The sequence below is a fragment of the Diabrotica virgifera genome, chromosome 5, assembly GCF_917563875.1.
Source record: "Diabrotica virgifera virgifera chromosome 5, PGI_DIABVI_V3a".
NCBI lineage: Eukaryota > Metazoa > Arthropoda > Insecta > Coleoptera > Chrysomelidae > Diabrotica > Diabrotica virgifera.
Genome location: NC_065447.1, coordinates 245,234,066 through 245,259,941, shown reverse-complemented (window position 1 = coordinate 245,259,941; position 25,876 = coordinate 245,234,066). Strand labels below are relative to the sequence as shown.

The 25,876-nt window shown below is 33.6% G+C and overlaps 2 protein-coding genes across 2 annotated transcripts; both read left to right on the top strand.

The window, feature by feature from the left end:
- Window positions 1–175: 175 nt before the first annotated feature.
- On the top strand, window positions 176–6,063 carry LOC126885314 (CDK5RAP1-like protein). Its single transcript, XM_050651837.1, has 4 exons — window positions 176–753; window positions 2,048–2,587; window positions 2,665–2,999; window positions 5,720–6,063. The coding sequence occupies exons 1-4, from the start codon at window positions 223–225 to the stop codon at window positions 6,054–6,056; spliced, it is 1,743 nt and encodes a 580-aa protein (XP_050507794.1). The 5' UTR covers window positions 176–222; the 3' UTR covers window positions 6,057–6,063.
- Window positions 6,064–11,927: 5,864 nt separating this feature from the next.
- On the top strand, window positions 11,928–23,914 carry LOC126885313 (carbonyl reductase [NADPH] 1-like). The gene is made up of 4 exons (XM_050651836.1): window positions 11,928–12,136; window positions 22,477–22,737; window positions 23,188–23,426; window positions 23,484–23,914. The coding sequence occupies exons 1-4, from the start codon at window positions 12,113–12,115 to the stop codon at window positions 23,806–23,808; spliced, it is 849 nt and encodes a 282-aa protein (XP_050507793.1). The 5' UTR covers window positions 11,928–12,112; the 3' UTR covers window positions 23,809–23,914.
- Window positions 23,915–25,876: the final 1,962 nt, after the last annotated feature.

Here is a 25,876-nt window from a genome sequence, read left to right as displayed (position 1 = left end):
AATTGGTAAAGTGAAATTAGAAATATTTTGCCTCTCTACTATTTGAATTTAGACCAACGATGTAAAAATTCAAAATCTACCGGACCGACAGTGTGACTTGTCGCATTAGGATTTTATAAGATTAGATTCTATATAAAAAAAGAAGAATTTGAAGTAGAAATCTTTTTATTGGTTATGTCAAAAAATTATATAAATATAACCTAAAAGTTACTAGCAAAAATAATGCAATTTACTAACAAAATAACAAACTTTTATAGATATAGTTTAAGAAATACAAATCAATTATTCCTAATTAGACGATGTAGCGTACAAAAAGCAGATGTCTTACCTTCTAATTCTACAAGTGAATCATTTACAAAAAAATTAACTAAAGGCCCCAATTTTACATATTTTCTACAAAACGGCCAACTGAAGCCGAGTACAGCACCGATAGTATCAGAGGAGATAGTACCATACGTTCAGAATGTACCACAACAGAAAAGAAAGGTTTATTTCGATATATACGGATGCCAAATGAATGTTAACGATGTTGAAATAGTTTGGGCTATACTGCAAAATAATTTCGAACGGACCCTAAATATTGTGGATGCAGATGTTATTCTTATTATGACGTGCGCTATTAGAGATAGTGCAGAAGAGAAGATTTGGGGGAGGCTAAGGTATTATAGGGGTATAAAGAGTACAAGAAAGAAAGATAGACCTAGTCTGAAAGTTGGTATTTTAGGATGTATGGCAGAAAGACTTAAAGAAAAGGTTAGTATTTGTGTTAGTAATAAACATTAATTTTCACAAAATAATCAAACGGCAAGGCTTTATATACAAAAAATACAGTATAATAACATTGGCCCGTAGAGGCACATATACAAAAATATGGCTGGCAGGGAATGTGTTAAATAAACTGAGGGGAGCTTCGATTCCTTTTTTTGATATATTTCTTCATCTACCATTATTTTATGTACCTACTGTTTATTCATGTTAAAAATATATCTTACACACTTCAAATAGGATGTACAAAACCTCAATTAAAATTAGGTTGTAGATATTTTATGAGTTGTATAGGTAAACACTTAAAAGGAATTTTTTATCAATACTTTGTAAAATTTCTTTTTCGAATTTCCTTTCAGGCAAGTTTGTGGTACTCTCAGGCAGAACATTAATAGTATATTATGCAACGAGCATTTAATGATGGTCATTATGAAGCAAGTATGAGGGTTACGAAAGGAGCCGCATAGCGGTGAGTTTCATATAGAGTACGAGCTTCATAATGATAATTAAATACAAGTTGTATACGTTTTTTTAGAATGTACTGTGCCAGTACAGTAAGAATCTCCAGTCTTTTATAAGCCTGACAGCAGGCCTCCCTAATTCCCAAACCAGCAAGACCCTCACTGCCTTTCTCTGTATACCAAATACCCTGTATCATACTTAGCAGCACATAATTACAGCTTCCAGTGAGACACATTTTGAAAGGTTTCACCAAATAAAGAATTTTATTTCACATTTTGCACAAGTTAATAATATGAGGGCACCACTGTAATTTTTGAGTCCAAAAGAACTCCTAAAAATCGAATCTTGCTGACTCCATTATTCATATCACCCACATCTCTCATTGTGAAAATTACTTGTTGAATTTTATGTTTTATTGTTGTTCAGAACCAACCCATTTGCTGCAAACCATTGCTCAGTTGTGTTGTGCCACCATAACCCTCTATCTCTAGCACCTCCTTATCATCTGCAAAGAATGTATACTGAGCCTTATGCTAATATATTTGGAACAACACCACACCAACTCTGAACCCTATCTCTCAGATATGATTGTATGTCTTCAATACTCTCAGAACAAAAGTTTCTAATTTCTGCAAGAGGATTTCATTTTTTTTTTGTCAATGTTTAGAAGGATTTCATGGCTGACCAAGTCAAAAGCTTTAGTCAGGTCACACAAAATGACTCTTTAAAACAAACGTACAGTATTCAATACACTTTTCTAAGTTAATATTTACATTACAATATTAAACACATTAAAATTATACTATTATAATACTTTCAGGTGCTGGAGAAAGAATCTTTAGTGGATTTGGTAGCAGGTCCTGACAGTTACAGACACCTTCCGAGATTATTGACTTTAACAGACAACAATCAAAAATCTGTAAATGTCCTTTTATCATTAGAAGAAACCTACGCTGATATTACACCTGTAAGATTAAACGAAAACTCGATATCTGCTTTTGTATCGATCATGAGAGGTTGTGATAATATGTGTACATATTGTATAGTGCCTTTTACTAGAGGAAGGGAGAGATCACGACCTATTTCCTCTATTATATGTGAAATTGAACATTTATCTAACCAAGGGGTAAAAGAAGTGACTTTGTTGGGTCAAAATGTAAATAGCTATAGAGATACTTCAATCGACAATAAAATAGATAATGTCACTAGTTTGGCTACTGGGTTCAAAACTGTATATAGACCAAAGAAGGGAGGTTTAAGATTTGCAGATCTTCTCAAGGAAGTTGCTAAAGTTAATCCAGAAATGAGGATTAGATTCACCTCTCCTCATCCAAAAGACTTTTCTGATGATGTCATAGATGTAAGGATTTCAATTATTATTTATATGTATATTATTATATCTATTAATAATCTTTTATATATTACAATCTTTTTTAGATGATAAAGTCACATCACAACATCTGCAAGAATTTACATATGCCTGCACAATCTGGTAGTTCTGCTGTGTTGGAAAGAATGCGTAGGGGATATACGAGAGAAGCATACATAGACTTAATAAAACATATTCGACAATTCATACCTGATGTTGCTTTAAGCTCAGACTTTATATGTGGCTTTTGTGGAGAAACCGATGAAGAGTTTGATGAAACTATCTCACTCATGAATGAAATTAAGTACAATACAGCATTTTTGTTCCCTTATAGCATGCGGGAGAAAACTACTGCACATAGGAGGTTTCAGGATGATATTGCGGATGAAGTTAAATATAGCAGGTATAACTGTTTACCTTTATTTGCTGTTATGTAGAAAAATTTCATAACAAAATTCGCACTTTTAGTTTTTTTATTATTTGTAGTCGGGACCCTAAAATTTGTTGTCCTGAGTTGCATGCAACGGAGGCAAGAAGCCGACCAGTCCATTGTTAAATCTCCTGGCAGCGTGTGATGGTACCGTGGATGACACTGTTAGGAGACCGGGTCACCTTAAACGCTGCTGGGCTGCGCAGAGCATTAGCAATGGAGGCTCGCCAGCTTCTTACCTCTGTTCATACATCTTGGGATAACCCAGGGTCCTGCCTACAATAATAATGAAAAAACTGAGACGCAGTCATGCGTTCTAATGCTAATGCTCCGTGCGTATGGATATATAGTGATAATCTGGAATTTACACTTCGTATAATAATAAGAGTGCTTGTTGTTTTTCGCGATTCAAGATAAACAAAACAGTGTAGCGTGTGTAAAAAATTTATGGGGAAGCTATGCCTCGCTTTCCTCCTCTGACGAGCCGCTACTGATGTAGATATGTGTAATTTCGTGTTGAGATATATGTTGTAACATAAGGTTAGAATTTTGGCTCAAATGATTTGATCAAAATTTTACAATAATTTATAGATACTTACTTACTTTCCGTGTCCGAAACACCAACAACTTTAAATTCTGTATTTCCAATGGTTGGCCACATAGATGGCCCTGTCCTTTGCTAAAATTAAGTCTTCTTCTGTGCAGGTCTCTCTCATCTCTGGGCATGATAGTAGATGCCGGCTGGTCTGAACCGCGCCACAGTCGCAGGTATCATCCTCCTGGTATCCCCATTTTTTCAGGTTACTAGCACAACGTGAAACGCCGGTTATTAATCTGTTCAGCGCTTTCCAAGTCGGATACGGTAAATTGTGTCCAGCAGCCATTTCCTCTGAAGGAGGAAAATGTGTTGCGGTAGCTGACGCTTGCCATAGGTGTATTCAGCGCGTTTCTGGCGTTTTGGGGATGGATCTTGATGTTTTCAGGAAGCTTTTCCGAGATCTTAGTCTGCTTGGCTGAGTTTGGTGATCATATAAGGGGTGTCTTTGGTCCGTCTCCTGCTTTTTTTGTTCTACCTCTGACGTGACCTTCCTCCTGATAGGTGGTGGAGCAATCCCAGCTATGGCGTATACCTCTTCGATAGGTGTCGGTTTCGATTTATAGATTTATTTTCTATATTTATATTAAATAAATAAAATAAATAAATAAATAAATAGTTTATTTACAGCCAAAAATACCATTTACAAAAATACCACATATCACAATAGGTATAGGTAGTATCACAATCATAAATACATATTAAAATATAGAACAATATCACTATATAAAGACTGAAAAATCAAAAATATATATATACAGGGTGTCCCAGAGTAATTTAGCCATGCTATATCTCTTAAACAAATAGAGATTTTCGAATGGGATAAAAAGGGGTCTATTCTACTTGTAATTCACTTTAATATGACGTAGAAAAAATCATCCCCTAAATATTCATCCCTTAGTTACAACCCTTAACTTTAATTTTTTTTAATAGCACCCTATATATTTTTTTATAGTTTTGGATGTGGTCTTCTATCGTCTATTCAACACATTTTTTGAAAATAAAATCGGTTCGTAAATAACCAAGAAAATATCAGTTTAGTTTTGTTAATTATGTGTTCCAGACTAATTTATCCAGGCTATATTTCTTAAACGAATAGAGATTTTCGAGTGGGACAAAAATCTATTACATACATAATTGTAATACACTTTAATATGGCGTAGAAAAAAAATTATCCTCTAAATATTCATCCCTTTACAACCCCTAACTTTATTTTTTTTTTTAATAGCACACTGTAAGTTAGGGATGAATTTTTTCTAGGCCATATGAAAGTGCATTACAAATGGAATAGATCAGTTCTTGTCCCATTCGAAAATCTCTATTCGTTTATGAAATATAGCCTGGATAAATTAGTCTGGGCCACACAATTAACAAAAATAAACTGATAGTTTCTTGGTTATTTACGAACCGATTTTATTTTCAAAAAATGTGTTGAATAGACGATAAAAGACCACATCCAAAACCATAAAAAAATATACAGGGTGCTATTAAAAAAATTAAAGTTAGGGGTTGTAACTAAGGGATGAATATTTAGGGGATGATTTTTTGTACGCCATATTAAAGAAGAGATATAGCGTGGCTAAATTAGTCTGGGACACCCTGTATATATATTAAATACAATTTAGCATTTTTTTTTCAATTTTTTCTTAAAACTAGGCAATGAACAGTCAAAAAAGTCAATATCGATATTATTGGCCCCCTTATACATTCTTCCAATTGCTTTGTTCTGTGCATAATTGGTGCAATGAAAGTCTACAAAAAATAGTTCTTTACTACGAGTATTACATTGAGGAACTCTATATTTTATCTTCTCAAGAAGTGTTGAGCAATCAACCAATCCATTAGCAATCTTATATAAGAAAACTAAATCAAGAAATGATCTTCTATTTTCCAGTGATGATAAATCTAATAAGTTGAGAATTTCACTATAATTGATGTTTTCAGATGGTATGTTTAGTTGGACTTTCTCTATATTATCGATGTGGCATCTGTAGTAGGGTGTCCATATGCAGCTTGAATATTCTAATATTGATCTAACTAATGCACAATAGACAGAATATATTATTAGAATAACAAGGTTTTTGAACAATTTTTTCAGGTTGGAAAGGATGATAGAAGTTTTTCGTCAAACTGCTCTCCAACTAAATCAATCCCAAATAGGAAAAACTCATCTGGTTTTGATTGAAGGATACAGCAAGCGATCTGACAAGTTTTTCCAAGGAAGAAATGATAATAATATTAGAGTTATATTACCAGTGACTCCAGTTCCTTCCAAAGAGAGTGAAACATTGACAGAACTTGGTGCTGGAGATTATGTTGCTGTACATGTCAATGACGCCAATTCTCAAACACTCCGAGCAGTTCCTTTGTACAAAACTAGCCTTAGTGATTATTATTTACGAGATCAGTTTTCTAGTGTTAATAAAGTTTGTTAAAACTGTTTTTATTCAGGTAATTATTTATCAAAAAGGTACACACACAAATTCACAAATTCACAATTTTTTTGGACTCAGTTGAAAAAGTTATTCATGTATAAAGCTCAATAGGACTTAAAGGACTATGACTGAAAGGTTTAAGTTTCCCATTACAACTGCTATTTACATTTCTTTTTGAAATTATACTTATTTAGGCACCGTTGGGAGTAAATGTAAATGTGCGCGAATTCATTAAAAATTGTTAGCGCCACGCGCAGATACGTTATTCGTTTGCTCTGACTGGGTATTCCAATGACATATCAAAAATTATCCAATATGGCGGCTGCAAGGGTGGGCCCAGGGAGGGGGCCATGGCCCCCTCCAAGAATTTAGAATAATATAAATTTAAATATTTGCAGTTCAAATGTTTTTTATTTCAAACACATATATATGTACAAAACAGGGGATAAATACGTTTTCTGGTCTAGAATTAAAAAAAAAGAAGTAGCGGAGAAGCTTCAAGAATGACTTTTGGGTTTTTTTCAATGAACTGTCAATACGGATGGAATGGCCCTGTCCCATTCAAATAGTGAAGCGAGATTGCCACCAACATACAAGAGAGAGGCAGACAAGGTGCTGGAGAATTTGACAGGCCGTGTAATTTGAGTTGCCTATATAAATGGACCCGATTGAATCAGTATTGACAGTTCGTTGAATGGACCTCATATTTTAACTTTCAGGGCTGATTGGCAGTACATATTTCAAAATTTAAATACTTTTTTGTATTTACAGAGTAAATAGAGTACAGAGTACCATACTTGGTGTTTAAATGAGTTTAAATACTTTTCAGAATTGTAACTTGTATTTATAAAAACAAACACCTACTTTCCTAAAGTATTTGGGAGTTAAATAATTTTAAAACTATTTAATTTAGTGAATGTTTTATATAAAGTGAAGAAGTCATTGATTATGTTTTTATGTTACTTTTATATTTAGAATTTTACTTTTATATTTCCCCGATTTAAGTTGATATAGGCAACTCAAATTACACGGCCTGTCAAAGTTTCCAGCACCTTGTCTGTCTCTCTCTAGGACCTCTTTCTTGTATCGTGGCTGCATTAATTGTCTTCCTGCCTATTCCATCCGTATTGACAGTTCATTGGTTTTTTTATAAATCAAAATGTTGATAATTTTACAGAGTGCCAATTGTTAGAACGGTCTTGACAGCCATCAAAATCGTATAAATTTCCATATTCTATACACACAAAGAATAAATAAGAAGTGAAGCGTTACTTGGGTCACTAGCACTTAGAACAAAGGAGTTGGTTGGTATTTTCGCACAGTCAAAAGGAATTGTTTTACAGATATTGCGTTTCATTTTTTTAATGAAAAATATGGTCACAATAACGGGATGACAGCCCAAAGCGTTGTCACGAAACCTTTAACATCTTTCGCCAAACTCATGAGCAAAGACGGAGTTATATAAACCCATGAAAAAACATCATACCACAAGGAGTGCGTTAGGTTGAGCTGGATTTTCTAAAAAGTTATCGCAACCCTCAAAAGTCAGTCATTAACCAGATAAACTCTCAGAGGTCTAAACAGAAACAAAAAATAAATAAAGACTACAACCAATAGTAGGGTCTATAGTGTTCTTAGGTCGACAAAATATTCCTCTAAGAGACCATCGTGATGATGGCCTTATACTTCTGGACGAAGATGCTGGACCTAGGAATGAGGGGAATTGCTGTGGTACTAAGGTAAAACCCGATATGTCAAAAATTATCGATTTTTCGTTTTTAATGCCAATATGTACATTGAGCGATGAAGAATGTGATGACAAAACCCTACATGGCTAAACGCATCCATGTAACCAGTAGATAATAAAATTGTTTCCGATATGTCTACTATTACAACAACACCGCGAACTTTTAAACTCATCTGCTGCAAAATCACGTTTTTTGACATATCGGGTTTTGCCTTAGCACCACAGTGTTAAGATTTAAAATCGCATCAGGAGATAAGACTCTTAAATAACACCTATCCACAGCATCTTCCTGAGTAACTTGCATTAGTAGCAGCAGTCAAAATCAATTAATAACATGTTGTGGTGAAGAAATAATTGAACAGATAATATTTGACGAAACGACTGACGTATCCCACGTGGAACAGCTTTCTCTAAATTTGCGATACATACACAATAACAACATTCGTGAAGACTTTGTCAAATTCATTGACGCTTATGAGAATCTAAAAATAATTAGTGAAAATCAAGAAAGAGGGTAAGAACAAGGCCTGGCAGGAGAAGCATTGGAAAAATAGTATTAAACTTGTTGAAAAAACTGCACTTGGATCCGAAGAAATGTGTAGGAATCGGTACTATGGCAGGAACGGTGAGTTTTAAGGCACTTCTCAAAGTGTGTGAAAAGTGACTTAAATTCGCCATTGTAACCCTAATTTTTAAAAATTACCCCCCGTACTTCTGGTACTCCTCCCCAAAAAAGTTTATGGCCCCTCCCGAAAATCGGTCCTGGATCCGCCCTTGGGCGGCTGTGGTTAAGGAATCTGTTGTTGTCATTTTTAATGATGGTTATGGTTGTTAAGTTGTGTTTTAAGTTGTGAGAAGAGAGACAAAAGTCAGTTTACTGTAGTACTGACTATTTAAATAGTTTATATATATTTTTCGACTTAGGGGAGAGGTTTGTACCTTGGGCCAGCTTGTACCATGGGCCACCCGATTTTTCTTGTATTTTGCGCGCGAGCTGTCTGTGTTTCTTAATTCAAGCTCTTCTACAATCGTTGTTATTCTGTAGTTAGTTGTTGAAAGTGGTTAGAAATTATTTGCGGCTATCGTAAAAATATAGTGTTTTATTTCGTGAAAAGTAACTATTTATAGGATAGGTAGATAATTATCTTTTTTAATTTTTGTGTTAACAGATATCGTAAATTAAATCACGGGGTGTGTATGCCTATACTAACAGGTAGTTAAACATAATAGAGAGAAATATAACAAAACCGTTTTATTAGGTGAAATTCACAGTTGTTTTCGTTTCGGCCGAGTCTTGTAACTTAGACCGATATCACGTCTTGTACGTTGGGCCGTACAAAATTAATGAGAAAAAAGAAGACACATTTTTATGTTGCACAAGTAACTGCGGTAAGTCCCTATTTAACGGTCCAGTATCCATGAAAATCGATGGAGGTTCAACGAAATCGGAGGTGAAAACCTTTAGTGACTGCACTAGTGGTAATACCAACCAACATAAAGGAGATTCTGACGTTTACAGCGTAACCCTAATCAATAGTCGTACCAAAATATTTAAACAAGCCAGCCAAAAGGCGTAACCCACAAAATATGATATAAAATTATTTTTTTCTTGTATTTGTATGTTCATATAGGGAGATAGTTGGTCAGCCCAATAGGAAAATTTGTTTTATTCAAATTGAGACAGTCACCAGATGTCCCCACAATTTCTGTCAGGGTCACAACGTCAAATTGCATAGACACCAAGTTGGATACGATCCTATTCATAACACCCCAACTCGCATACATATTAAGAAAAATAAATATATATGGAAGAATATATTTAGAAATTGAATTAATGATGTCGTGCTATTATATATATAATGTATAGTAGCATGACATCATTAATTCAATTCAATTTCTAAATATACTATTCTATATATTTATTTTTCTTAATATGTATGTGAGTTGGGGTGTTATGAATAGGATCGTATCCATCTTAGTGTCTATGCATTTTGACGTTGCGACCCTGACAGAAATTGTGAGGACATCTGGTGACTGTCTCAATTTGAATCAAACATATTTACCTATTGGGCTGACCAACTATCTCCCTATATGAACATACAAATAGAAGAAAAAAATAATTTTATACCATATTTTGTGGGTTACGCCTTTTGGCTGGCTTGTTTAAATATTTTGGTACGACTATTGATTAGGGTTACGCTGTAAACGTCAGAATCTCCTTTATGTTGGTTGGTATTACCACTAGTGCAGTCACTGAAGGTTTTCACCTCCGATTTCGTTGAACCTCCATCGATTTTCATGAAAATTGGTGAGTAAATAGAGGATACCTCAAGGAATAAAGGTGACATGATGCCAACTTGCGCTTTTACCCTGGGGTTAGATGCCACCCCTTTTCTGGGGTGAAAATTATTTTATTAAAAATAATACCATAAATCGATAGAGGAACAGATTCTAAGCAAAATTTGTTATACTAAGTTATTAACATAAATTAATACTTTTTGAGTTGTTAAAGATCAAAGATTTTAATTTTTCGTAAAAAAATCCATGTTTTAAAGCTATTTTTTACGTATAACTCAAAAACTATTAGCTTTTACAAAAAAGTTATTCTTACCAAAATTGAAGACAATAAAAAAATGGAATACATTATTCACTCAAAGTACTAAACTAATGTTAATTCAAAGTGAGTTATCGGTAACTGAATGTATATTTTTTTTTTTCGATGAGTACTCAAATCTAAGTATTCAGACTTAAATTACGAGAAAACTATGCATTTTATAAAATATACCTACTAAACACTTATCAAAGCACTTCAGAATACCTAACAAATGAGCTCCAGAAGAAGTTAATAGCATCAAAATTAAACAAGTTTTATTAAACAAGTTTCAAACAGTTTTTAGGTGAACCTGATATCTTAAAAATTAACGGAGTTACTCAAAAATAACGATAACATTTTTTGGAAAAATGTTTAAAAGATAATGTTATGAAAAATTTTTGGAGCATAAATTTTAATGCTATTAACTTGTTCGGTATCTTATTTGATAGATATTTCTAAGTACCTTCAGAAATGTTTAATAAGTTTATGTTGTAGAATGTATCATTTTCCCGTAATTTAAGCTTGAATACTTATATTTGGGCACTCGCCGAAAAAAATATGCATTCAATTACCTATAACTCACTTTTAGTTAATATTAAAAGGTTTTTAGTAAGGAGTTTATTTAATTTTTTATTAACTTCAATTTTGGTAATAATAACTTTTTGTAAAATCTTATAGTTTTTGAGGTATCTATGAAAAATCGGTTAAAAACATGCATTTTTCTTAAGAAAAATTAAAATTTTTGATCTTTAATAACTCAAAAAGTTTTGATTTATTTGAATAACTTTATATAACAAATTTTGCTTAGAATTTGTTCCCCTATCTAATTATGGGGTTATTTTTAATAAAATAATTTTCACCCCGAAAAGGGGTGGCATCCACCCCCAGGGTAAAAGCGCAAGTTGGCACCATGTCACCTTTATTTCTTGAGATATCCTCTAACCACTCACCAATTTTCATGCAAATCGATGGAGGTTGAACGAAATCGGAGGTAATAGCTCATATCCACCTTCAGTGACTCCACTACACTGTGTAGGAGGATATTTGCTATAACCGTGGAAAAATTTTGATCAGGTGATGCCAAGGAAAAGGTAGCCTTACGCCAATTATCCGGTATGTGATATTAGCTGTTCTGGGTTACGCCGTGAGGGTTACACCAAATGTTGGGATGAAATTGTGAAACCGCCAAATGTACAAAATGACATCATTCTGATATTCTTAGGTTTATAGTAATAGGTGGGGTATGACCTTTGTCCGGAAGGTGTATTTCTGGTCGGTCTTTAAGAAAAACCAAAAATCTCAACTTCAAATTTTTGAGGGTTACGCCCTTTGGCCTTTACACGATCGATATGTAGTATGTTTGTATGTTGTAAATAAATATGTCCATATATGGTGATTCAATTTAAATTTGAATTTATAAGTATTTAAGAAGAAGTTAGGAATTTTTCAAATCGAGCATCTGTTTGTTTGTATTGACATTGATAATTTTTTTTTATTTAAATTTATGTGACTCGGTTGCAATGGCCATTGACACTTACATTGATAATGGCCTTACAACTGATAATTCATAAACGAGAAAAATAATTATAATTCTATAAATACACATGTCCTTGTCCATTTACAAACTTCACTTTGATTGAATTATAAGTACATTTTTATCTTCTTATCTAGAAGTCCGATAAAAAGTTTCTCATTTTTTATTTCTATCAAGACAAGATGAGTTCGCAAAAAGTTGCTGTGGTAAGTTTTTTATTATATTATTACAATTATTATAGTTTTCACTAAGTGGTACATTATTTTAAAAATAGATACAGGATCGATACTAACCCATTTTTGATAAAATGATGTAGGGTCGTAAATCTTAATCAGAATTCCTCAAGTTTTTTTAAACTAATATGTACTGCTTATATTTTCTGTTTCGTTTAAATTTAGTTAATTACGTACACATCTTCTTGCCTAGTAGAGTATCCGATGTAAGGTTGATCTGCACCGATCTGTTTATTAAATTATTAGAAATGTAATTTAGCATGTTAACAATAAGTATAAAGGGGGGCCCGATCTAATTTTGGTTCTGACTATAATTTTTCCCTAATTAATAATAAAAGTGTGTTTTTTTTATAAATTAAAAGAAAATCGGCCCAGGCAGATATTATTTCAGACACTTACCTACTTCGGATCATTCTAAACAAAAAAGGTCTTTAGTATAAGTTGATTTTTTCAAGTTATAAACAATTTAAAATTGAAAAAATGACGATTTTCAAGGGCCAAAAACACAAGTAAAAAATATTATTTTTGTAATCATCAAGTACCTAAATTCAAGTTCAAACCTTCTTCTATCGGGTCCGGATAATTATGGTTTTCCTCATGTTTTATTCTAAAATATATTTTTTACTTGGTAATAATTAATTAGGAAGGTTCTTTATGAGAAGAAGGGCGATGCGCGGCGCTCGATGCAAACTTATGCGCACCGCAATGTACTCAGTTGCGCACCTTTGCTCAGTTTGTCTTATATATTTTTTTATTCCGGCCTCAAACAGCCTTAAACTTCAAACGCAAACGACTCGTGTACTTCGCAAGTGCAGAATTATTCGCCTGCTTGGAAAGTGGGTCTAGGACGTTTCATCGCCGCCGTTTGGATGCCGCCAGTTCATCGCCGGCCGTTTCGATGCCGCCGGTTCATCGACAGTCAGTTAATCGCTAACTGATATATTTCCGAATTTTCGACCAATTTTCGACAGTTACATTTATTATTTATTTTTAGTATTAATTAGGAATTCTAGGAAATGCGAGATACGACCATTCCCGTTGCCATACTTAGGGCCGGTTGTTCGAACGCTAATCAACAATGATCATTATCAAATATTTAATTACTGTCACCAAAACTGTCAATGTCAACTTTGTTTGGGTTGCTGAAAACATAATTAATTACAATTATGAGATTTATTATTAATTATGTTAATAATTATTGTTATATTAATTGATTATAGTGTCAGAATTGTAATTAATTATGTTTTAGCAACCCAAACAAAGTTGACATTGACAGTAATTAATTATTTGATAATGATCATTGTTGATTAGCTTTCGAACAACCGGCCCTTAATCTTTTAATAGACTTTTAAACTTTTATAATATAAAATATAATTTAATACTACAAATTTAATAATGTTTAGTATCAAATTTAGGGGAAGTAGAAATAGCACAGTAAATTAATATAATATTTTTTATCTATTTATTTGTTATAAGTTTTGAACTGAATTTAACGTCGTGTCGTGTCATCTCCCATAATACAAGATCAACTGACTAACTGGCGATGAAACGGCCGGCGATGAAATGGACTGGCGATGAACCGGCGGCATCGAAACGGCGGCGATGAACCGGCGGCGATGAAACGTCCCATTCCGTTGGAAAGCATACGAGTTTGCGATTGCAATGACAAACAGGGAACTCACACGACGTGTACAATTTACAAGTACGCGAGCGTAAACATTTGGCCTTGACAAATGAATCAGTGGTGTGATTACTAATAAATAGACCAGGACATTTAGGAAAAAATAAATAGATATTTAAATACAGCACGTAGAAAGTTACAACTTTTTTCATTGTGTTCAGGATGACACCAGTAAAAAAGTCAACAATAGAAAAATGGCTGGAAATGCATAGTTGCATTTTAAAGTGCATGATATATGTACATCCAAAAGTGCATAAACATGTCAAAATAAGTGTATTAGTACCAGATTTTGTTACTCGAGGGTTTTTGGGTCGCTGCAGGATGAATACACCATCAGAACTGACCATCGGGGCACCTGGTGCCCAGGTTCACTGCTAAGGCACGTCATCTAGAGTTTTAGAGGGTTTTCGGCACTACATTATGCAAACAGATTACTCGGGAGTTTTTGGGGTAGCTGAGCAAAAATACGCCATCAAAACCGACCCCCCCATTGCACCTGATGCCCAAAAACCCTCCAAACTCCTGAAAATAACATGCCTTAGCATTGTGTACCAGGTGGTCGGGGGTCGGTTCTGATGGCGTATTCGTATTCAGCGACCCCAAAAAACCGCCTACTTAATCTATTTGCATGCATTCAGTGCCGAAAACCTTAAAAACCCCATAAGATGACGTGCCTTAGAAGTGACCACGGGCACAAGGTGCTCCGGGGGTCGGTTCTGATAGAGTATTCGTGTTCAACAGCACCGAAACCCCCGTATAATCTGTTTGCATTAATTTAGTACAGAAATCCGTCGAAACTCCAGAAGATGACGTGCTACAGCAGTGACACTGGGCAATAGGGGCTACGGGGTCGGTGCTGATAGAATATTCGTATTCAGCGACTCCACAAATCTCGAAGTAAACTGATTGCATCAATTTAGGGACGTTAGCCCTCGAACCTCCAGATGACGTGACCTAGCAGTGACCCTGGACACCAGCAGGTGCACCGGGGGTAGGTTCCGATAGCGTAGTCATGTTCAGCGACCTCAAAAACCTCGCGAGTAACAAAACTTGGACCTTAATATGCTTATTTTGACATGTTTATGCACTTTTTAATGCATTTAAGAACTTTAAAAAGCAATTATTAATTAGGCATTTCCACCCATTTTTCTATATGTAGACTTTTCTCCTGACATCATCCTGAAAACAATGCAATACTAGCAAGTCTCTAGGTGGTGTATTTAAAAATCGATTTATTCCTGTGTTTTTAGTGCTAAATGCACTGGTCTGAATGAATAGTTGAAGTAAATGCCAATTATTTATACATTTCGTTTGGCCGCCTCTGCAAGTAAGTATAGACAAGTATGTATCTACTTCGCAAGTGTGCGAATAATCGTGATCCCTTTGACTCGGTTCATTTTTGCCGACAACAGTTGGAAGGCAACTGTTGTTGGGAACGGGTGACAAATAATTGTACGAGACCCACTCAGACGACATGGCAAGTATACGCAAGTGACGATGATTATTCGCCAAGTACACGAGTCGTTTGAGTCCAGCCATATCCACCTTTACTTAACAAGCCATGAAGTTGAAACTTGGCAACATCTATTGGTAGACCGATTAATTCTGACAGTTCTCATTTGTTTTTAAATAATTTTCACTGTATTTACAGAGAAACTGAAATATTTTACAATATTTCGTGCTCCAAATTATAAAGAACATTAAAAGGTATGTTATTGAGATCATTTTAGTTCAATATAATATATTTTAATATAAACTTGCGTGCATATAGAAATCCGTCCACTTAAAAATTTTGTCATTTTTAATGTCCTATATTTCCTAAACCTGTTGGCAGATTTAAGTGATTTTTTTAATATGTTATAGCCTAATTCTTTAACAATACCGCTGTAATAATATTGTTGCTAACCAGTTAAATTTTTATGGTATACCGGGCATTTATAAAATATTGAAATTAAAACTTAACTATAGACTCCGGTTTTCTTAACATTTTGTTTTTTTGATTAATTCGCTTATGTTTAACAACTAGATTTATTGTTTATCAATTCAGGGTGTTTCTAAATAAGTGCGACAAACTTTAAGGGGAAAGGAACAAAATGAAAAATTTTGACGTCTGTATTTTAAATGTAATCATTTTTTTCGAATTCTGAGAAAACTAATAAGTATTTTTGAAAAATTTAAACGCAGAATAAAAGACTACTTTATTACCGAGGGCCAAAGGTCCCTTAGAATGAATAAAAAGTTTTTTTAATGACATATTTAAAACTAAAAATCACACTAAATTTTCTTAGTTTTTCACCCTTGTAACTTATTAAAATAAACATAGAAGTTTTCAGGGTCTTTGGGCCCTTGGTCCTAACGTAATATTTCACTCTGCGTTTAAATTTTTTAAAAATACTTATTAGTTTTCTTAGGATTCGAAAAAAATGAATCCCGTTTATATTCTTGTTATTGGTTTTTTTTGTATAATAAACGTTACTTACAAGGAATTACTTTTAATATTATTTTGTACAAACTTCTAATTAATAATATTTTCTTGTTCGACTCAAAAAATACTATAAATTTTACCAGAATTTGTACTTTAAAATCATTTTAAAGTCATTTAGAAGAAATGTGTACAATGACAGGCGATTCCGTAGAGCATAAAACCTTGCCAGGCGAGGGGAAAGATTAGGGGTTTTTCCTAAAATTATTTTTTTTTGCATCGAACAATTTTTTTTTAAGTTTTTTTAATCATTCCAAACAGAAAAGGCCTTTAGTGATTTTTCTCTTAAGTTAATAGTTTTTGTTATATAAGCGATTAAAAATTTTGAAAATTGCGAAATCGGCCATTTTTAACCCTAACTCGGACATTTATCTAAAAATTTCAAAGTTGCCAAGGTAGGTAGATATTCCTTAAACATTGATTGATGAAATCCCAAAGAGTTTTTTGCAATACGATATCGGAAAACCCTTTTGTTTTTTAATTGCTAATCAAGCGGGCGCGACACTGTAGTATAAGTGAGGACGTTTGAGTTGGCATAAATTCATTATCTCGAGAATGGGCAAATTTCAAGAGAAATTCTCAGACACGTCGATTTTGTTTTTAAATTAGGACTTTTTGGCATATATATAATACTAGTGAAGTCATCCATCTGAGCGTGATGACGTAATCGATGATTTTTTTAAATGAGAGTACGGGTTGTGTGATAGCTCATTTGAAAGGTTATTTAATTCTCTACTCACAAATCTAAACATTGACATTATTTATACAGGGCGTACAAAAAAATTTTTTTTATTAAATTAACTTTGATACAATTTGACAAATTGAAGAAAAATTTTTTTTGTACAACCTGTATAAATAATTATGTTATTGTTTATATTACTGAATAGAGAAGTAAATAACCTTTCAAATGAGCTATCACACAACCCCTACTCTTACTTAAAAAAATCATCGATTACGTCATCACGTCCAGATGGATGACGTCAATAGTATTACATATATAAAAAGTCCTAATTCAAAAATAAAAATCGACCTGTCTGAGGATTTCTCTTGAAATTTTCCCATCCTCGAGATAATGAATTTATGCAAACTCAAACGTCCTCACTTATACTACAGTGTGGCGCCCGCTTGATTAGCAATTGAAATAACAAAGGGGTTTTCGATATTTTATTGCAAAAAACTCTTCGGGATTTCATCAATCAATGTTTAAAGAATATCTACGTACCTTGGCAACATTGAAATTTTTAGATAGATGTCCGATTTTGGGTTAAAAATGGCCGATTTCGCAATTTTCAAAATTTTCAATCGCTTATATAACAAAATCTATTAACTTAAGAAAAAAATCATTAAAGACCTTTTTTGTTCGGAATGATTCAAAAAACCTAAAAAAAATTTGTTTGATGCAAAAAGAATAATTTTAGGAAAAACCCCTAATCTCTCCCCTCGCCTGGCAAGGTCTTATGCTCTTCAGAATCGCCTGTCATTGTACACATTTCTTCTAAATGACTTACTCAAACAAATACTTAAATTGAAACCTTACAGGAGAAAGTTTATTTTACCCCCTAAATTTGCACTTTTCGATTCACCTGGTAGATACATGTGCACCGCTGATGCCTGCCAGGTCATGGTTTTTAGCCTTGGTGTGCTATGAATTATCACTAGACAAATTTCTAGCCTTACAGGACGACCGTTAGTCGGAGGGTTCACTAGCTCTTAGACTATATATAGGTAGACAGCCGATTACCTATATCAAAATCACCTTTCCGTGAAGCTAACTATGCTATTTTAATCTTTAAAGTAGGTATGCACTTTTATCTCAAAGAATTACTTTTATATTAGCTACTATATAAATGAAGTAATAATTAAAATAAAAGGCAGCCTTTGAGGATTTAAATTTGATGTATAAAATTATATTGAATTTTGTACTTTTGATCATGAATGATCTAACAAACATAAAAAATCAATTTTAGCTGAGAAGTTGCATCATGAGTAGTACAAACAAACCCCTTAATTTCGGCATTCTCAGATTTATTATTTTTTTGTAATTACGGTCACGTTTCCTTCAATTTTGAACACTGTGCGCCGCGCGCATTTGGTCTGAATGGGTACGCACTCGTAAGTACGTATTGTTATTACGTGTATGCCAAACACATGTTATTTGTTAGGGTTACGAAAAGAGCTTTTAGTGTTGATGAAGCAGTGTTATTCCTCAATAGAGAATATACTCTCTATGTAAATAACATACTCCTCACTCCTAACGATAAAATCATTAGTTTTCGAGATATTTGAACTTAAACAAGTAACGGCACAGATATTTTGATTAATGTACTATCGAACAAGCGAGACGTGGCGCGTGACCTTGTCGTATTGTGCATTTATCGCTGTGTATTTTCGGGCAAGGTCAGCCGCCAGGACTCGTTTGTCAGATAGTATTGTGCTGCTGAATTTTTAATTTCAAATATCTCGAGAAAACTTATGATTTTATCATTATGAATGAATAATAATATACTCTTCAGTCTTAACGATAAAATTATTGATTTTAGAGTTATTTGTAGTTTAAAATTAAACGGCACAATGCATTAATCAAATATCTGTGCCGTTACATGTTTAATTTCAAATATCTCGAAAACTAATGACTTTATCGTTGCGAATGAAGTATATGTTATTTACATAGAGAGTACTGGAGAATCGAAAAATTGTGCTAAAATGGCATTTCCGCCAGTGGCGTAGAATTTAGGAAGGGTCAACCATTTACTGTCCCCTGTCGTACGCCTCTGGTAATAGCCATAAACGTGTGTTTAACTCATTTTATAGGGTGTACCGTACCTACACTTCGTGCGAAGTATGAAAAGGATACGTCGAAAAGTTCTATGGTATAATACCTCAAATATTCCAAGTTTTCAGCGAGATAACTTTTATAGTTTAAACTTTAGTGTCGATCACGTTTTAACCAATTTTGAACACTGTGCGATCGGGCTGCATTAACAACTAAAAAATAATGTTTTAAAATAAAAATATGTCCAAAATACTATCAAGAACTAATAGAATAAGGTTTGATCTTGAATTTAGTTACTTCGTTACTTCAAAAATGATATTTTTTACTATGTTTTTGAGCCTTGAAAATCGTCATCTTTGGTGCTTTTTTCAGTTTTAAACTGTTTATAAGTCTAAAACTATCAACATCAGAGAATAATTACAAAAGATATTTTGTCTTTCATCTTTTATCATTATCATTGTATGTTGGTCACTTTGGTCATTGTAAACAATGATCCAAAAGTATTCTGCCAGGACTTGCAGCCAAACTGGGACAAAATTACACCTCTATATTTAAATGTATTGATATTATGTTGTGTAGCATGTGTTAAGATCATAATTAAGGACATAGGTGCAAAATGTTTAACGTATTTTAAATGTAGGTAATAATTTTTTCTTGAATCCTGAGAAAACTAATTAATAAGTATTTTTGAAGAATTTAAACGCAGAATGAAAGATTACGTTATTACCGAGGGCCGAAAGTCCCCGAAAACTTCTATAATGTTTATTTTAATAAGTTACAGGGGTGAACAAAGAGAAAATTTAGTATGACTTTTAATTTCAAATATCTCATTCAAAAGAAACTTTTTGGTTATTCTAAGGGACTTTCGGCCCTCGGTAATAATGTAATCTTTCATTTTGCGTTTAAAATTTTCAAAAATACTCATCAGTTTTCTCAGGATTCGAAAAAAATGAAAACATTTAAAACACATTGAACATTTTGACAGGCGACATTTTGCGCCTATAATATTATACCAATTCACTAATAGTTATATTTACATAATGAAAATTTCTTTTGAAGTAGACACTTCTTATCTTATCGCTCGGTATGGTGTGTTTGCACGGGCCTAAACTTCTTGCAGTATACTGTAATATACATATATACACTTATTTTAACTTTCTTAGTAAACTAATAGTAATTTATAAATTAGTAATAAAATAAAGTATAAATAAAATCTTCTTGCAGTATACTGTAATATACACTCACCGGCAGAGAAAACGGGCACCCCAAAAAATGGGTCGTTTTTAATGTCTTGTATTTCCTAAACCGTTTTAAGTAATTTTTTTAATATGTTATAGCCTTATTCTTTATCAATATTGCTGTAATAATATTGTTGCTAGACACGTACATTGTCATTGTATACAGGGTGTACGAATCAAACTGTGTTTTTTTCTCAAACTTTGGAACACCCTGTGGAATGTTCTAGCTTTTATAAAATACTAAAATTAAAACCCAACTATAGCCACAGATTTTCTTAACATTCTGTTTTTTTTATTCATTCGCTTATGTTAGATAATAAAAAAGTTAGGCACTTTAACAACTACCCCTGTTTTTCGTCAATACAGGGTGTTTTTCAATAAGTACGGCAAGCTTTAAGGGGTAATTCTGCATGATAAAATAATGACAGTTTGCTTTATAAACTTCGTTTCTGAGATAGGGGGTGTTGAAATTGTTCTTACAAACTGACGATTTATTTATTCCTCTAAAACGGTTTGTGATATGCAAATGAAATTTGGTAGATTTTAAGAGCTAGTTATTGCGCATTTTTTGGCATACAATTGAGAATTTTATATTCACCATTGGCGTGCATACGGGATGTATCTAAAATATTTATACCCGTATGCACCCCAATGGTGAATATAAAATTCTTAATTGTATGCCAAAAAATGCGCAATAATTACCTCTTAAAATCTACCAAATTTCATTTGCATATCACAAACCGTTTTAGAGAAATAAATAAATCGTCAGTTTGTAAGAACAATTTTAACACCCCCTATCTCGGAAACGAAGTATTTGCTGGCATAAGTTTATAAAGCAAACTGTCATTATTTTATCATGCAGAATTACCCCTTAAAGCTTGCCGTACTTATTGGAAAAACACCCTGTATTGACGAAAAACAGGGGTAGTTGTTAAAGTGCCTAACTTTTTTTATTATCCAACATAAGTGAATGAATCAAAAAACAGAATGTTAAGAAAACCTGAGGCTATAGTTTGGTTATAATTTCAGTATTTTATAAAAGCTAGAACATTCCACAGGGTGTTCCAAAATTTGAGAAAAAAACACAGTTTGATTCGTACACCCTGTATACAATGACAATGTACCTGTCTAGCAACAATATTATTACAGCGATATTGATAAAGAATAAGGCTATAACATATTAAAAAAATTACTTAAATCGGACATCAGGTTTAGGAAATACAAGACATTAAAAATGACCCATTTCTTGGGGTGCCCGTTTTCTCTGCCGGTGAGTGTACATATACACTTATTTTAACTTTCTTAGTTAACTAATAGTAATTTATAAATTAGTAATAAAATAAAGTATAAATAAAATAGTAATTTATAAATTTATAAATAGATAATTTATAAAACTTGCATCAGACCTGTCATGACCTATGGCATCGAATCAAGAGAAGAAACCAATAAAACAAAAAGCATGCTACGAACAGCCGAAATGAAGACACTAAGAGCAATAGCAGGGAAGACAAGAAGAGATAGAATAAGAAAAAAGATCATCAGGGAACAATGTGGCGTGCAAGATGTAGTCAGATGGGACAAGCAAAGACGAAGAGAATGGTTCAGTCATGTAAAAAGAATGGAGGAGCACAGACTACCAATTATTGCGCCAGAAGGAAAACCAGCAGGCAAGCGTCCAACGGGAATACCACCAAAAAGATGGAGAGATAGCTGGCAGTCTACCTCTCAAGAAATACTTCAACGTTGGAATTAATAGATCGACAGATCTACAACAAGTATAAGAAGAAGAAGAAGAAGTAAACTAAGTACAATCCCGAATTTTAATAATTTATTGACTGTGATTGGGTCCCTATAGGGGTTGATTTGTTCAGTTTTTCCAAAAAAGAAAGTGCGAGGTTTACCCTACTACACAACAAATAAATTACAAATTTTAACAACTTTTACTTTTCGGTATTGCTCTTTGCCTTATAAGGAATATCATTTTCCTGAATATATAATACAGGCAATACAGAGGGCGCCAAACCTCTGGTTTTCTTTTGTTACGCCTAAACTATGCGAGCTCGTTGTCTGTTTGGCTTTTGATTCCATTAAAATTTTTTTAATTTTAATAAAAATATTAATAAATATTGCAATTCTTAGGTAACCGGTGGGAATAAAGGAATAGGATATGCCATTGTCAAAGGCCTCTGTGAACGATTTGATGGACTCGTTTATCTGACAGCTCGAGATGTAGAAAGAGGTCAAGCCGCTGTAGCTCAGCTAGAAAAAGAAAATAAGAAAGCAGTGTTTCACCAACTGGATATTAATAACCAAGCCAGTGTAGACGAATTAAGGGATTTTATTAAAGATAGACATGGCGGATTGGATCTGCTAATCAATAATGCAGCAATAGCCTTTGGTGTAAGTATTTTTTTTATATTTTCGTGTATCTCTTATCTGGTATCTCTCTCTCTCTCTCTCTTTCTCTCTCTCTCTCTTTCTCTCTCTATCTCTCTCTAACTCTCACACTCATTCTCTCTCTTCTGCCTTAGCACCTTACGGACTATTGATGGCTCTTGCGCGTTTCTTAGCCAAATGACCAAAAGTGAAAGAACGATGATTGGCTGGATTAGCACATCCTCTTCTGTTTTATTCTTTCGAAATTTCCTCTACAACTCATTTCCATTCCTCTTAATTTCTGGTTCTCTATTTGACGTCTCTCTATCTCAGGCCAATTCTTTCATGATTTCTTGTTAGAGTTCTTCTCCAGCTATTATCGAGTCTTCCTCTTCTTCTTCCATCTGGTTGGTGTTCGACATCCTGTCTGATTATATTATTATATTTTTCTGATATATGTTACTTTTGTTATAGAGAGCAGCTACAGAATCTCCATTTGTCCAAGCATCAAAAACTATAGAAGCCAATTACTTTGGAACCCTAAGAGTTTGTGAAGCTTTGTTTCCTTTGTTAAGGAATAACGCAAAAGTTGTAAATCTTTCCAGCGCTGCAGGACATCTGTCTAAAATACCGACAGAGAAGCTCAGAAATGAATTTTCGAGAAAGGATTTAACCATACCAGAACTCAGTAAATTACTTGAAAAGTTTGTAAAGTAAATATTTATCAAGTATCAATTCATCGCAAAACTCTAGCTTCATTTCTGTTTTAGAGCTACAGAAAATAACACACACGTAGAAGATGGCTGGGGAAACTCCACCTACGCTGTTTCCAAAGTGGGTGTAACTGCACTGACCATTATCCAACAGAGACTATTCGATGAAGAACAGCCCAATCGTAATATTTCGATCAATGCAGTTCATCCGGGATACGTCAAAACTGATATGACAAGCCATAACGGTCTTTTAAGTATCGAGGAAGGAGCCAAAAGCTCCTTGTTTGCTGCATTGGATGCTGATTTGAAGGGGAAGTATATCTGGAAAGATTGTACATTAGTTGATTGGTACAGCAAGGAAATGCCAAATCCACCATACTAAATTCGTCACACTATACACAATGATATTCACTGTAGTACCTATTATTAAAACAAATTGTACTAGATTGCATTTAATATTTTCTAATAAAAATATATTTTGAAGACTATAGGTTATTAACTATTAGTAGACGATTTCATAAAATTTAGAAGAGAACAGAATCACTTCACTTAAGTAGTGAATTATAGGTCCACTATTATCTTTAAGAAGCAATGCTATAAGGTTGGTAAAAAGAAAAGACAAATACGTTAGAACCAACCTAAACCAAGAGGAATATAGGTACTGGTGTCTGATCGGCCCATGGGGGAGCCGTGCGGGAAGGGATAAGGGTTTGCGGCTCAGTGATACTCCTCCATAGATCCCTACGTGAAAGGCGTGGATGCCTAAATACCGTTGTGTATAATATTATATAATTAGAAAATTACAATTTGTGATATTCAAATATTGCTTTCTTTTCAAAGGGTTCTTGGAAGCTGAAGCCTGACCTGTATTCCATTTAATCGATTTAAAAATGTCGATCGTTCGATTATATTTGTCCTTGATTTTCTGTGTAAGTATAGTTTTTATGATCATTGTCAACAGCTGATCTAATTTTTTGCCAGATGTAGGCAACTTACAGTTCGTGGATTTAATTATGGGGAAGTTCCAATATTCGATTCAAATTCAAATTTGTTTCAGGATCAACAAACTATAACTATGACATAACATAGTATAAGTAAAAAATTTTTTTGGATTCCTTGCGTAAAAATAAGTAACATTTGTTATGATGGTCAATAGTTTATAATTAATCCATATATTACGAAAGGATGTTAATTAACTAAAACGACGTTCAATCTTTATGATGGTTCTTTATTGAATGGATTGACAACATTGACAAGCGACAAGCTCTTCCCAGCCCCTGATGCCTATGCAACCCACTATACTCTAAGGTGCAAAGTGGTGTGCATAGTCAACTCACAACATCTCCCCTCTTAAGATCTAAATACAAAAATATAATTGCTTATTGCTTAATTACTATATAAATGTAATATATTTATGTTTACACTTTCTAACCTGATCAAACTTATTGTTATTATTGACAATAATATTTCAAATATTGTGGTTTTTTAACCATCCTACCACTTCTCGTTACATATTGATCACCTCCAATATTATGTTCTCTTTCCTCAACCAAATCTGGTTCTACCTGATCATTTTTTAACTCAGATTTGTCGAGTGCTTCCTCATCATTGGTTAGCTGTTCTTGATTTTGAACAGTTGGAGGGCCACCTTTAGATAAGGAGTCCTCCAGCAATTCATCAAAGAGTGAATCTGATATAAAATTATTTTTTGTAAATTTGCGTAAATACTTTCGGTTTCTACTGTAACATTTACCATTCCTATCAATCCTAACTACATATGATCTTGGTCTCTTTTTGTCAATATCGAGTATTACCCCAGGTTCCCAGTTCCTTGAGTTTAATTGCACCATAACCTTATCATTAGGTGATAGCAACGGTAAATGCTTAGCCGTCTTATTGAAATATTTTTCACTTTTCATCTGATTCCTTTTGAAGGCATGTTCTACATTCTCTACATCAAATTTTGGCTGCAGCTGTGAATCACTTACAGGGACAAAACCTTTTAACTTACGGCCAAATAACAGCTCTGCAGGAGATGGTATACAATGACTGATAGGTGTATTACGAATTTCTAATAAAGCAACATACATATCTTTTTGATCAAACAAAATCTTTTTAAACATCTTTTTGTAGGTTTGCACATATCTTTCAATAAACCCATTTGATTGTGGGTATCTAGGTGAACTAGTTTTGTGAATAATTTCCCATTCCTTAAAAAACTTTTGAATGTACCCATTGGTGAACTGAGGACCACCATCCGAAAAGATAACATCTGGCCTGCCATGTCTTGCAAAAATTGCTTTAAGATTATGAATAACCATTTCATTGGTGGTGTTATTATGTAAACAACTTACTTCTGGGTACTTTGAAAAACTATCGACAAGTAACAAATACTGTTTGTTATCAAAATAAAAAAAAATCAACAGCAACTATTTCCCATGGTCTTTTGG